General features: G+C 33.4%; 1 protein-coding gene across 6 annotated transcripts in view; it reads left to right on the top strand.

The window, feature by feature from the left end:
• Window positions 1-12,423, top strand: part of Pcnx1 (pecanex 1) — a 154,478-nt gene that overhangs the window by 25,747 nt on the left and 116,308 nt on the right. For 5 of the 6 annotated variants that reach the window (XM_046440992.2, XM_046440991.2, XM_046440989.2 and 2 more), the window contains exons 2-3: window positions 817-1,025; window positions 10,072-10,177. In XM_046440992.2, the coding sequence (XP_046296948.1) occupies window positions 817-1,025; window positions 10,072-10,177 (315 nt within the window). Of the gene's footprint in view, window positions 1-816; window positions 1,026-6,024; window positions 6,134-10,071; window positions 10,178-12,423 lie in introns of those variants that run through there. The other variant, XM_046440993.2, reaches the window with a different exon arrangement.

The following is a 12,423-nucleotide window of genomic DNA, read 5'->3' as shown; positions in this document are numbered from 1 at the left end:
TTCCACATAATCTTCAAATATGAAGGTCTACACTCCCTACACCTAGTATACGTGACTGATTTATTTCAGTTGATTTACTGCTTGATTATTTTTTGAATTATTTATTTTTTAATTTGGCAGGCAGGCATTTTTAAAATATTTTAAGCATTTAAATACTTTAGAATAAATTTGATATTGTGTATCTCCCATGTCTTACCTGATTTTACAGTCAGAGTTCCAAGGTCATTGTCATGACAGTTTACGTTCCAGTTTTCTGGAACATAAAGAGACTGTATCCTACAAAAGAATAAAAAAACAGAGCATGTAAACAGAGATTGTATTTGGATCACAACCCTGACTTACTCACATATAATGGGATACCTTAGCTCTCCAGTTGTATTTAAAGCATTTTGCCAGAAATGTAATGTGAACCACATAGGTAATTGAAAGTTGTGTAGTAGTAATAGTGACAAGAAACAGTTGAAAATTAATTTCAATAATGTTTTGCTTAACCCAGTATGCTGTTATTTCAACATGTGATCAGTGTAAGAATTGAGATATTTTACATTTCTTTTTCATACTGTCTTTAAAATCCATTGGTTTGTTTTTTTTTTTTTTCTTATGGGACGTCAATTCAAACTAAACCACATTTCAGGTGCTCACTAACCACATGTAGGGCTTCTGTATTAGGCACTGTGGACTTCCACCTTTGCAATTAAGAGCTAGTAACTTAATTGTTTTGTACATAAATATGTGTTTATTATTTTAGATATAGATTTCTTTGAGTAAAATGTAAAACATTCTAAAATGCTTATCTTCATTTCCTTTCTCTTAAAGGCCCTTCCTTCTTCCATGATTATAGTAGCAGTTTATTGTCCTGTGGTAGCTGCTGTTTTCATTGTTCTGAAGATGGTCAACTATCGACTACACAGAGCACTGGATGCTGGAGAAATTGTAGATAGGAGTGCAAATGAGCTCACAGATCAGCGAGCCAAAGCTGAACAAGGCAACTGTTCAACCAGGAGAAAAGATAGCAATGGACCTAGGTAAGAAAACCCATGTTGCTCAGTGTGTAACGACATAAATTGTGGTGTGTGTGTAATGATGTAATTACTGTGTCTTTATATGGTTTGAAGGCAGTATTAGATCTTACCACTAAAGGTATAATGTCCAGGGCACATTGTAATATTAGAATAGAGCAAAACTAACTGGCATGTTTGGGGGATTAAATCAATATCATTGGCCTCATTTCTGAAGAGGTTAGAAAAAATAGGTTACCACATAATAGTTACTCATACCAACACCCAAAACCAAGGTAACACAGCTTGAAGAAATAATTTCAAAGCATAACTTATAAATCTCATCATTTAAAAAACTTACATGTATAAATGAAATGTATGTATATCTTAAATACATTGTGATGTTTTACTTGACATTATCTGCACGTTTCACTTTATTGTAAATAAAAATTTCAATTGGAGTCACATTATGTGACTCCAATTTCAATTTTATATTCTTCTTGTTCTTCTTTTTTGCAGTGTTGGGGATTAAACACAGGGCCTTGCAAATGCCAGGGAAGTGCTCTACCACTGAGCTATAGGCCCAGCTTTAATTTTATATTTTAACCTTTGAAATTTAGTTGTTCTTTCCTCAATCTTCAGAAGACTGACTTTTGAGGGTTCAAGTTTAGATAGATGTTGCCTTGGAAACTTTCCCTTCCTATCCCAGCTAAAGGATTGCTCACAGCCACATTGTAACATATTTCCTTGGCTCTACTAGCTTTTTCTTTTTGAAGAGAAACCTACTTTGTTTATGGTCAAAAGTTTCTTGTGTTCTTGTAGAAATAATAAATATTGCTAATATAAAGCTTAAAAACAAGCAGTTCCTATGTGAACATCTGACATATATTAAGCTCATTCAGTCCTCTAAATCATTCTGTGAGGTAGATGCTGTTTTATTCCTAACTTATAGATGTAGAAACCAAAGTGAGAAAGATCAAATAATTCAAGCACTCAAGTTCTGGAGTCTATTCTTTTATCCACTATGCTGTGTGTCCACTTGGCATATAATAATGAGCTATTTCAGATATTTAGGTATAAATAATATAATGAAAGGTGGATGCTCCTATTAAAGCATGTAATATTTCTTTATGTTTTCTAGTGCATTAAAAGACTTTATCTCTTTTCAGTTATATTTTTTCCTCATTCCTATATGATTGCCACATTTGTTCATTGTGCAGGTATTTTACTTTTGTAATGATTTTATTCATTGTTTTAATCACTTCCTCAACTTATCTGAATTGCATTTATAAACTTCTTGAAGTCAGGGACCTTTTCTTAAAAACTATTATATTTCCAGGCCTTAAAATCAGTTTCTGGCACTGATTATTCCTTGGCTAATATTTGAAGTAATGAAAACAAAATTTCTATGGTATTATTTTTACTGATGCATAGTATTCCCTTGTGTGGATGTATAATAATTTACCTATCCTATTTTTAGTTATTTTCAAATTTAAATTTCAATGTTAGAAAGATTACTGTGATCCTTAAATTTTAAATGATTAAATGTTTTGCCATGATTTATCAGAGGTATAGTTACTGGAAAGGCTACATATTTTTTTTTTGGTACGGGATTGAACTCAGGGGCACTAACCACTGAGCCACATCCCCAAACCTATTTTGTATTTTATTTTGCTGAGTTGCTTTTAGCACCTCACTTTTGTTGAGTCTGGCTTTGAACTTGAGAGCCTCCTGAGCTGCTGGGATTACTGGTGTACACCACCATAACTGGTGGCTACATACATTTCTAAGCTTTCTAATACATATTGCCAAATTCCAAAGATTTGCTGTTTAACTATCATGATCTGCAGTTTGAGGACCTCCCCCACCACCTTCTCTTTTAAACCTTTGACAAATACTGGGTTAGTATTTTTATAAAACACTGATAAAACCCTCAGTGTTTAATATTTCTGCTTTTGGATTACTAGCAAAATAGGGGCATTTTTTCTTGTGTTTTTGTCATTTATATTTTTGGGGGGCTTGTTTATTTTTCTGTTCTTTTTTTTTTTTTTAACTGTTGGTTTGGAGAAGATATATATTTACGATGGATTTTAACTGTTTGTCCTATGTGCCAAGTACTTTTACTCAGTTTCTATCATAATTTTTTTTTGTATGCCACATATTACTTTTATGTCAGCTGAGCTTGAATCATTCTCAATTATAAAATATTAGAGAAGTTACTTAAGCTTTCCTCTGCATAATTGTTCCAATTATTTCTGGATTTTATGTATATGGGTATATGTGTATATATGTTTTTAATTGCTTCTGTTAATGAGTTACTGTTCTGTTTCTTTTAGTTTAGAAGTATTTATTGTGAAATATATGTATTCCAAAGAATATATCAAATATATGTATAATTTAGAGAAAAACAGTCAAATGAAATGAATTGCCCACTGCACAGCATAAGAAACAGGGAAGTATACAAACTCCATAGAAGCTCTACGCATTTCTTTCCCATTTCATTCCATTCTTCTCTTTAAGAGGGACCACAATCTTGATTTTTGGGTGAATAATTCCCTTGATTTCCTTTACTGTAATACAATCTTTGTAGCTATCCCTAAATATATGAAATATTTATTTTGTCTGCTTTAGGATCTTCTAAAGAGAATCATACTATGTATGTTTCTGTGTGAGAGACTTTTTGGGTATGGTATGTTTTGTATTATTGATTCACTCATGTTAAGGTTTATGCCGATGATTTATTCATATTCACTGCCATGTAGCCTCTTGCTATAGGAATAGATTACAATCTTTGTCCATTCTTGTGCTGATAGTTATTCAGATTATTTCCAATTTTTGCTCTGATAGCACATTATTGTACATGACTTCTAGTATACATGTGTATATCTAGTTTACATAAGGCAATTTGTAGAGCATTTTCTTGTTTAATTTTAGTAGGTAATTCCAAGCTGTTTGCCGAAATGATTTTTACCAATTTATACTCTAGTAATATGTGAAAGTTCCTTATTCCACAGTCTCATCAGTATTTGATATTGGCAAACTTTTAACATTTGCCATTCATGTGAGTGTAAAATATGTCTCACTGAAACTTTTAGTTAACCTTTCTGATTATTAATGAGGTCAAGCATCTTATTTTATATATAGGTTCCACTTAGGTTTTCTCTTCTTTCCGGTGTCCATTTATGTCTTGTTTAATTTTTCTTTGTAGTTTTTTCTTATTGATAAGTAGAAATTTTAAAAATGTTTATGCTTCTTCTTTATTAGTTATGTACATTATAGACGTCTCCCAGTTTGTGACTTTTAATTTTGCTTTCTTTTGATTATCATATATTCTTAAATTTAATAAAATATAATTTATCATTTTTAAAAATGAGCATTTTTGTTTTTTAGGAGATTATTTCCTATATAGAGGTATAAAAAGATATTCTTCAGTATTGACTTTTTAAAGTTTCATGTTTCTTTTATTTTCACATTTCAGTTCTCTCTGAAATTATTTTAGAGACAGCTGAAATTATTTTAGTGTCACATAGGGATTGACTTACTTTTTCTTTATGAATGATTAATTTACCTGTTTGTTAAGAGGGCTGTCTTTTCCTTAGAAACCTGCAGTATTTGCTGTCATGAACTGAGTTTCCTTATGTGGTGGTGTGTTTTACGGCTCTCTTTTCTATTTAGTTAACCTGGTTGTCTATGCCTTGCCTTAACCACACTGTTCTAATTACTGTAGCTTTATAGCATGGCTCTTGATGGCTGGTGGGGCAAACTTCTACCTTGTTCTTTTTCAGGAGTGACTTGGCTATTTTTGGCTCTTTGCTATTTGATATAAACCTTAGAGTTTATCAAGATATATCTGTAAGAACTTGGTATTTTTATTCAAATTGCTTTGAAAATAGAGATTTCTTTGCCAAGTATTTCTATCTTTAGTATATTGAATCTCTCAATTTGTCTTTAAAAATTCTCTTTAGTAAAATTTTGTAATTTGTTTCATTAAACAGAAATTGATTGTTATTCTATAGTTTCTTCCTTCTTTTTAATTTTCTTTAAATTGCATTTTCTGTTTTTTCTCCCTTAAATGTAAAGGTTTAATTTGTATCCAACAACCTTCATAACTTTCTTATTAATTATGATACATTATAGGTTATTTCTTGATTTTTCTACAAATGATGACTCTTTTAATTTTCCCTTTCTAGTCCTTATACTCATTCGATTTTTTGGTTGGCCATGGCTTCTAGCTTCTGATTAAAATAGAAATGGTATTGGTGTATATCCTTATTTTTTCCCTACTCTTAAATAGGATGTTTTTAAGCTTCACTATTAAAGGAAGATCTTGGCTATAATTTTTGTTTTTGACCTCTTTTCCTCATCTGACCACTTGCGAATCTCAGATTCTGTTCTGAGGAAAAGTAATGTGCAGGAAAATGTGTATTTTCATATTTAGAGCCTCTTACTGTGCTTGGTACATAGTCAGTCTGTTCTGTGAATGAATGAATACAGTAGGACTTTTGTGAGCCTTAGTTTTCATTGGCTTCTCTTATGTAGTACTGCAGTTCAAAAGTGCTTAAGTCTCTATCTTGTTGACAGAATCAGAGACTGTTTCTGTTACATTTTTAATGCTTCAGAAGAGAAAGCCAGCAATTGAATTTAAGAATTTGAATGCAAATATTTGAGGAAACAAGCATTTTCTCTTTTCATGGCAGCAATGCTTGTAATATAACAATGCCTTGTAAACCAAAGATCCATTTAAATTATTCGAAGCTGAATTTTAGGCTGAGTTTTCTGAGGGAGATTTATTCTGTTTAGGGACTTTGTTTTATCTATTCATACTTCATATGCATCATTATAATCTAGATTAGATTTGTAAATTTAGTACTGTAATGGTACTGTGAAGTTTCTGATCAAAGTCTGAACATAGCAATTAATATGATACTAATAATAAACAAATTAGTTTGAAAATTTCTTCTGTAATTCAGATTAGACCCCTTCTACTTTTCTGCCTTTCCCTGTACCTGGTGTTTTCTTTTTTAACAGATGGGGAAATTAAGGCATAAAGGTAGAGATTCCCTGAATTTGGTGTATTGCTTACTGCAGTAGACCACTTTGCTTCTGTGAGAATTGTAAACTACCATACTTTCCAGGTATGTGCTGAAATCTCCATTTCTAAAAACCTGCAAGTCTTGCTAATAAAAGAAAACTCTTAGTCATTTTATGTGTTTAGCTATACTTAGAATCTCTATAGTGTGACTGAAAGTTCTGCTTCTGCATTTGTAGAGAAGAGAGGAGTATAGAAATTTTGCTGGAGGATTTTTTTAAAAAATAAAAGAGCTGTCCATTTTTTCCCTTAATCATTTTTGTTGTTTTAATGCTCCCTACCCTCTGTTTTTCAAAGTTGACCATTGACCAGTGTTAGTTCTAGATCATCGTACCTGACCTGGGGGTGATTTTACCCTTCAGGAAATCTTTGGCAATGTTTGGAGACATTTTCAGTTGTCACTACTGGGGGATGCCTTTGGCATCTGTAGGGTAAAGGCCAGGGATGCTGCTAGCCATCCTACAATGCACAGTCAGTCCTCAACAGTCAAGGAGTATGTGTCCTGAGTAGTGCTGAGGTTAAGATCTCTATTCTGGCAGGTACGGGGTGGTGCACGCCTGTAATCCCAGTGGCTTGGGAGGCTGAGACAGGAGGATCGCCAAGTTCAAAGCCAGACTCAGCAAAAAGCGAGGCGCTAAGCAACTCAGTGAGACCCTGTCTCTAAATAAAATACAAAATAGGGCTGGGCATGTGGCTCAGTGGGTGATTGCCTTGGAGTTCAATCCCCGGTATGCCCCCCTCACCCCCAAATCACTATTCTATCTATTCTAGATAATGGTGTTACTTTTTAGTTTTGACCTTGAGAGAGAACTTATAAGTATGTTGAAGAGCAGCATGATTTCTTAGAAAGAGCAGGGGCTTAGAGATCTGCTGTTGAAACCTTATTTTAGTGTGTCTATTGGTTATAAGTAACTATATTCAGGTGTGTGGAGGAAGGCAGGGAAGGAAAGGAAGGAAGGAATACAGATATATTAACACACTATAGAGTGCTGAGTATTATTTGTACCCTCCCTTGCCACCTGACCCTCATATGCCAGTGACCCAGTTTATGTTGTTCACTCCTCTGAGACCAGAGGCAAATTTTACATCTGTAGTGTTCAGTTTTTTCATTTGTAAAATGAAGATAATAGTACTTATATTTGGATTTTAGGAAAGACATTTTAATCAGAAAGCACAAATAAAGTAGGATCTCCTGTCACTGGGATATATTAAGCAACTAGCAAATACTTAATTTTGTTTGTTATTAATAATAACTTCACATTTGCATTGTAATCACTTGGATTTGCTCTCAGAAGTGATGTATGAAAGTGGGTAGGACTGTCCACCCTGTGACTGGATAAACAAAATACGGTCTACTCATACAGTAAAATGTGACTTTGACATAAAAAGAAACAAAGTGCTGATATATGCTGCAATGTGAATGAACCTTGAAACATATGTTTAAATTCCTTACTAACCTAAGCCAGTCATGAAAAATTATATACTATGTAATTCCATTGATATGATGATATCCAGAATGGGCAAATCTATAGAGACAGAAATTAGATTAGTGGTTGCCTAGGGAGGATGGAAAGAGTAGAGGAATAATAACTAAAGGAATTTGTTTTAGAAGTGATAAAATTATAGAATGTTCTAAAGTTAACTATGGTGATGATCTCATAACTTAATGAAGATACTAAAAACCCTTGAATTGTACAATTTAAATTAGTGAATTATATGTGAGTTATACATCAACAAAACGAAACAAGGCAAGATGAGGGCTTTCTATTCTTTCTGTGGTACTGAGTATTTTATCCTTCGGTCTTTACTGTGACTTCCGTCTTCTGTGTTCTTTGGGCCTGATTTAGAGGAAGCATTCCTGCAGAAATAGGAGTAACATTGCTGGTTCTTTCTCATCACTAACTAACTCAGTGTGGTAGTATCTGCCTCATGTACACCTTTTAAGTTTTGTTCAATTCAGAACTGTATGAGTTAATACCTCACAGCTAAAAACTTGAACATATTCCACTTTTCTTACAATACATGAGCAGTTTTGCACTGAATTGGCCATTAATTTTTTTTTAAATTATGTAGTTGGACACAATACCTTTATTTTATTTATTTATATGTGGTGCTGAGGATCGAACCCAGGACCTCGCCCGTGCTAGGCAAATGCTCTACCACTGAGCCACAACCCCAGCTCCTGGCCATTAACTTTTGTAACCAGGTTCCAATATATTTTTTTTATACCTTCATTTTATTTGTTTATTTTTTTACGTGGTGCTGAGGATCGAACCCAGTGTGTCAAAGTGCTAGGTAAGCGCTCTACCACTGAGCTATAACCTCAGCCATAATGTGTCTTATTTTTATCAATGAATAGCAAGTTAGAAAACTAGTTTTCACCATTGGATGTCAACTAGCTGACTATGGTCAAATGCCTAGAATTAGGAACCCTTTAGGCAAACAGGGACATTATAGGTATGAGATATTTAATAATAAAACCACTATAATTTATACTGCTATATTGATAAATACTTTAATGAAAGGTATGCTTGCAAATAAATTCTTTTTAGCTTATATTTTTTGATTGCAACAGAATACTCCAACCAAACAGGCTTAAGGGAATTTATGGTACATGTTACTGAAAAGTCTGTACGTAAGGGATATCTTCAGATATGTCAGGATGCAGAGTTTCAAACAGTCATGACACTGCTTCTTTTTTAGCCAGGCTCTGCTCTTTGCTGTTAGTTAAATTCTACCTCATGGTTGTAAGATGGCTGCAGCAGCTCCAGGCTTTATATCGCAGCATCAAGGCTTGTAGGTGTTGAGAAATTTTCTCTGTCAACAATAGAACATTCATGACTTGATTCATACTAGCCTGAGTTGGGGTTTATGTTTATTCTAGAACTAATCTCAGTGATCAGAAGACTGGGATATGCTGATTTATTTTATCCAGTAGAGTGTGCCCCTAAACATGAGGAGGTAGGATCAACATTATTCAAATCCCTAGGAGAATTTGGGGTTTCTTTTTATGTGTATGAGGAGGTTGAATTAGATCCTGGGTGGCAAGGTAGTTTATATCCACTGTAATGTCCAGCCTATATCCTAGAAATTTTATCCTGATAATAATAGCTAAAAAAATTATTGATACTCTGTTTATGGCAAAGTAGAATGAGCAAAAAAACCTTTGGGTAAAAAACAGGATCATGAGTTGCTCTAAGAGTTCTTGTCCTGAGGAAACTAACATTTCTAAAACTTTTGAAATTGGTGTGATTCTCTCCATCCCTAATTGTGAAGTTCCCATTTTCCCTAAGTATTCTATATGACTTTCCACAGCTCTTTGATCCTAGTACTTTTTTCCCTTTGGACTTTCTAAGACTTGTTACTGCACAGCATCATTTTATTTTGTTTTATTTGACTTGTGCCTTCTAACTCAACATATGCAAATCTAAAATCTTAGATTTCCAGTTCTTAAAACAATCAGATCCTTGTTAATTTCTGTACTTTAAAAATGCAGATAGAGTTTAACCAGTATGACTCCTGTCTTGTTCATTCATCACTGTGTCATGCAGCTTAGACTTCTCACGTGGAGACATCAGCTAATGTGATTATCTGATTACTTTCCATTTTTACAGTTGACTAACTTCTCTTTGTTCTTGGGAAACAACAGACAATCATTTCTTTGTTAGAGTGATTTTTATGGCACATATCATAAAATATTTAGTATGCTATTATTGCAATTAAGGCCAGTTTCTAATGTTGGATTGGATATAGATAGCTTGGGTAAAAGAATTTAAAATATTTTCAAATAGTGATGTGGTTATTAAATAGTTCCTGTTTGGGGAATTTTTATAGATTAAGGGTGATCATTCTTTATTTTTTTTCCCCTCTTAAAACTCAGAATCTCTTAGTTTTATAGAAAAAGGTATAACTTAAACAAAAATAAAATAATTGGTGTCAGAATAATGATAGTTATTCTCTCTTTCCAATTTTTTTCTTGCATAGTGATCCTGGTGGAGGGATTGAAATGTCTGAATTCATTCGGGAGGCCACACCTCCAGTTGGTTGCAGTTCAAGAAATTCTTATGCTGGTCTAGATCCAAGCAACCAGGTAGGAACCTATGCTGTATTATTTTGCCTTTTTTTTTTTCCTCCTGATGGTAGTCTTAATTATTCTTATGTTTATAATAGTTGATGTTTATCTTTCTAATTATTGTTTTGATTATTTATTAGTAATGTATTAATATTCTTATTTTTAAATCTCTTCACATGGATAAGTATGTGTAGTTTTGATTGTATTGTAGCAAAAGCCTTGGGAAATTTAGCTTCTAGCTTGCTCCATCTTAGTCGTCAGTGGTTATCCTTAGTTTTAACATTTTAAAAAAAAGAACAACGAAAGGAAAGAAAAACACAAAGAAAAAACTTATCCCCAAATCTCAGTGTATTGATATATGTTAAGATAGAATTCATTAACTTGAAGTAGTACGCAGATCTGCTGGTGGCAATTTTAATTTATTTCTGCTGTGTAGCTTTTACTTTTAGCTTAGGATAGTAATTCTGAAAGTGTTTTCTCCTACCTTGGCAGCAGCCTGTTGTATTCTCATTATGTCTAACCTTGATTTTGCTAATACACTTCTCTCTCTTGTCCTAAACATCTCCTGCTCAAGCCAAGTCCCAGTCACTCCTGCTTGCCTTTTCTGCAGATGACTTCACTACCTGGAGTGAAGTAAACTTTGAGAGAAACTTTTTGAAATAGAACGTTTTGTAGTTGTGGGGTTTAGAGGTCATTGTGTCAGACCTTTCATTATGTAGAAGAAACAGCTGATTTCTGTTAGGGTCTAGGCTAGCCCTCAATTCCTGATTCTCATTCCAGCATTCCTATTGTTTCATATACAATTTGATGACTGAAACCACTTTCCTCCCTCTCACACACTGTTGTGGAGGGAGATTTAGATCTTCTTTTCTGGCCTAACTCTAACTCTTCTTGTAACCACATTCTATTGCTCAAGATTTTCAAAGACCTGTGGTGTTGGCCCATTGTCTTGTAGATGGAGCACTTATTACTTATAGCACTTAGTTTTTTGGCATATGATAGTATATGGCAGTTTATAAGCCTCGATTGAGTATATTTTCCTTTTTTTTTCACTGTTTAGTATATTGCCTGTGCACAGCTGACTTTCAATTAATGATTATTAAATATGTATATAGATAATAAAACCTTAGAAGTAGGATTGGACTTGGCTCCTCATTTAACAAATAAGTAGACTATCTGAGAACAATATTATGAAAATATGATATTCTATGAGTCAAAATCTTGAATAGAGCTTTATTTTCTATTTTGATAGAAGTTTTGCCTGTGTTTATGATTTAAAATTCAAGTGAATGAATTTTGGTAACAGTTTTAGTTGTGATTGAGTATAATATAGAATATATGTTATCTTTCCATAACAAGTTTCAAGTTTTATAATACCTTTTTGAAGAATAGTGTTACTATCCTTGATCCTATTTTTTGTTGGCTTTTTGCTTTCCTCAGTTGCTTTTTATAGAATGAAATGACTTAATCTCTAAAGATGGCTACATGTTTTGTAATCTTAATTAACCCTAGCCTTTCTTCTTTCTTGGAAAAGTAAAGTAATGTCAGATTATCGCAGGAAGTTATTCTACATTTTTCCAACAGTATTTTGGAGAGTCATACCTTTGTTAATTTTTGCAGTAGGGAAGGTGAAAAGGCGCAGCAATGGCCAGCCACCTTTGGATACTCTGACCTTGGCCTCATTTTTGTTGGAACTTGTACTTCCTTTAGGGAAGGAGTCCCCTCCTGAATATAATTAAAGCACATTTGCACATAACACACAGCCTTCGGTTTTCCTTAAAATAGTAACTTTTAAATTAAAATGGGCAAATATTGAAGACTATCATGCTTTTTGGGTTTTAGTGATTTCATGTTGTATTATAATGAAAAATAAGGTGAATGTAATTGTTGTTACCCTTTAGAGAAGCTGGAGTGAAGTAGTCAGGCTTTTTATATATTGGTGGAGATACTCCCATTATGACATATTGTCTGATAATATTCAAAGCATTTTATTTGGTGTGAGGAATAGGTCTTAATCCCCAAAGAGATTGAGACCTATGATATAACTAAAGTTATAAATGTAATATATACTGCCAAGGAATTAAGTACAAAGTCCTTTTACAGAGTAATAATTGCCATCAGAATGGTGCAGAAAAAGAGATTACTTCCAAGGAAAATTTATTAATTTCAGGTAGAGAGAAAGGCAAAGATTCCTGGGGAGGTGGCCTTACCTGAAACACTCTCTAGTTGTAAGTACCCTTTTGTCTTAAATGTATAATCCTTCC

The sequence above is a fragment of the Marmota monax genome, unplaced genomic scaffold (genome assembly GCF_021218885.2).
Source record: "Marmota monax isolate L192 unplaced genomic scaffold, Marmota_monax_Labrador192_F-V1.1 WCK01_AAM20220418_F8-fsc00017, whole genome shotgun sequence".
NCBI classification, from domain to species: Eukaryota; Metazoa; Chordata; class Mammalia; order Rodentia; family Sciuridae; genus Marmota; species Marmota monax.
This window is presented reverse-complemented; position numbering and strand designations above follow the sequence as displayed.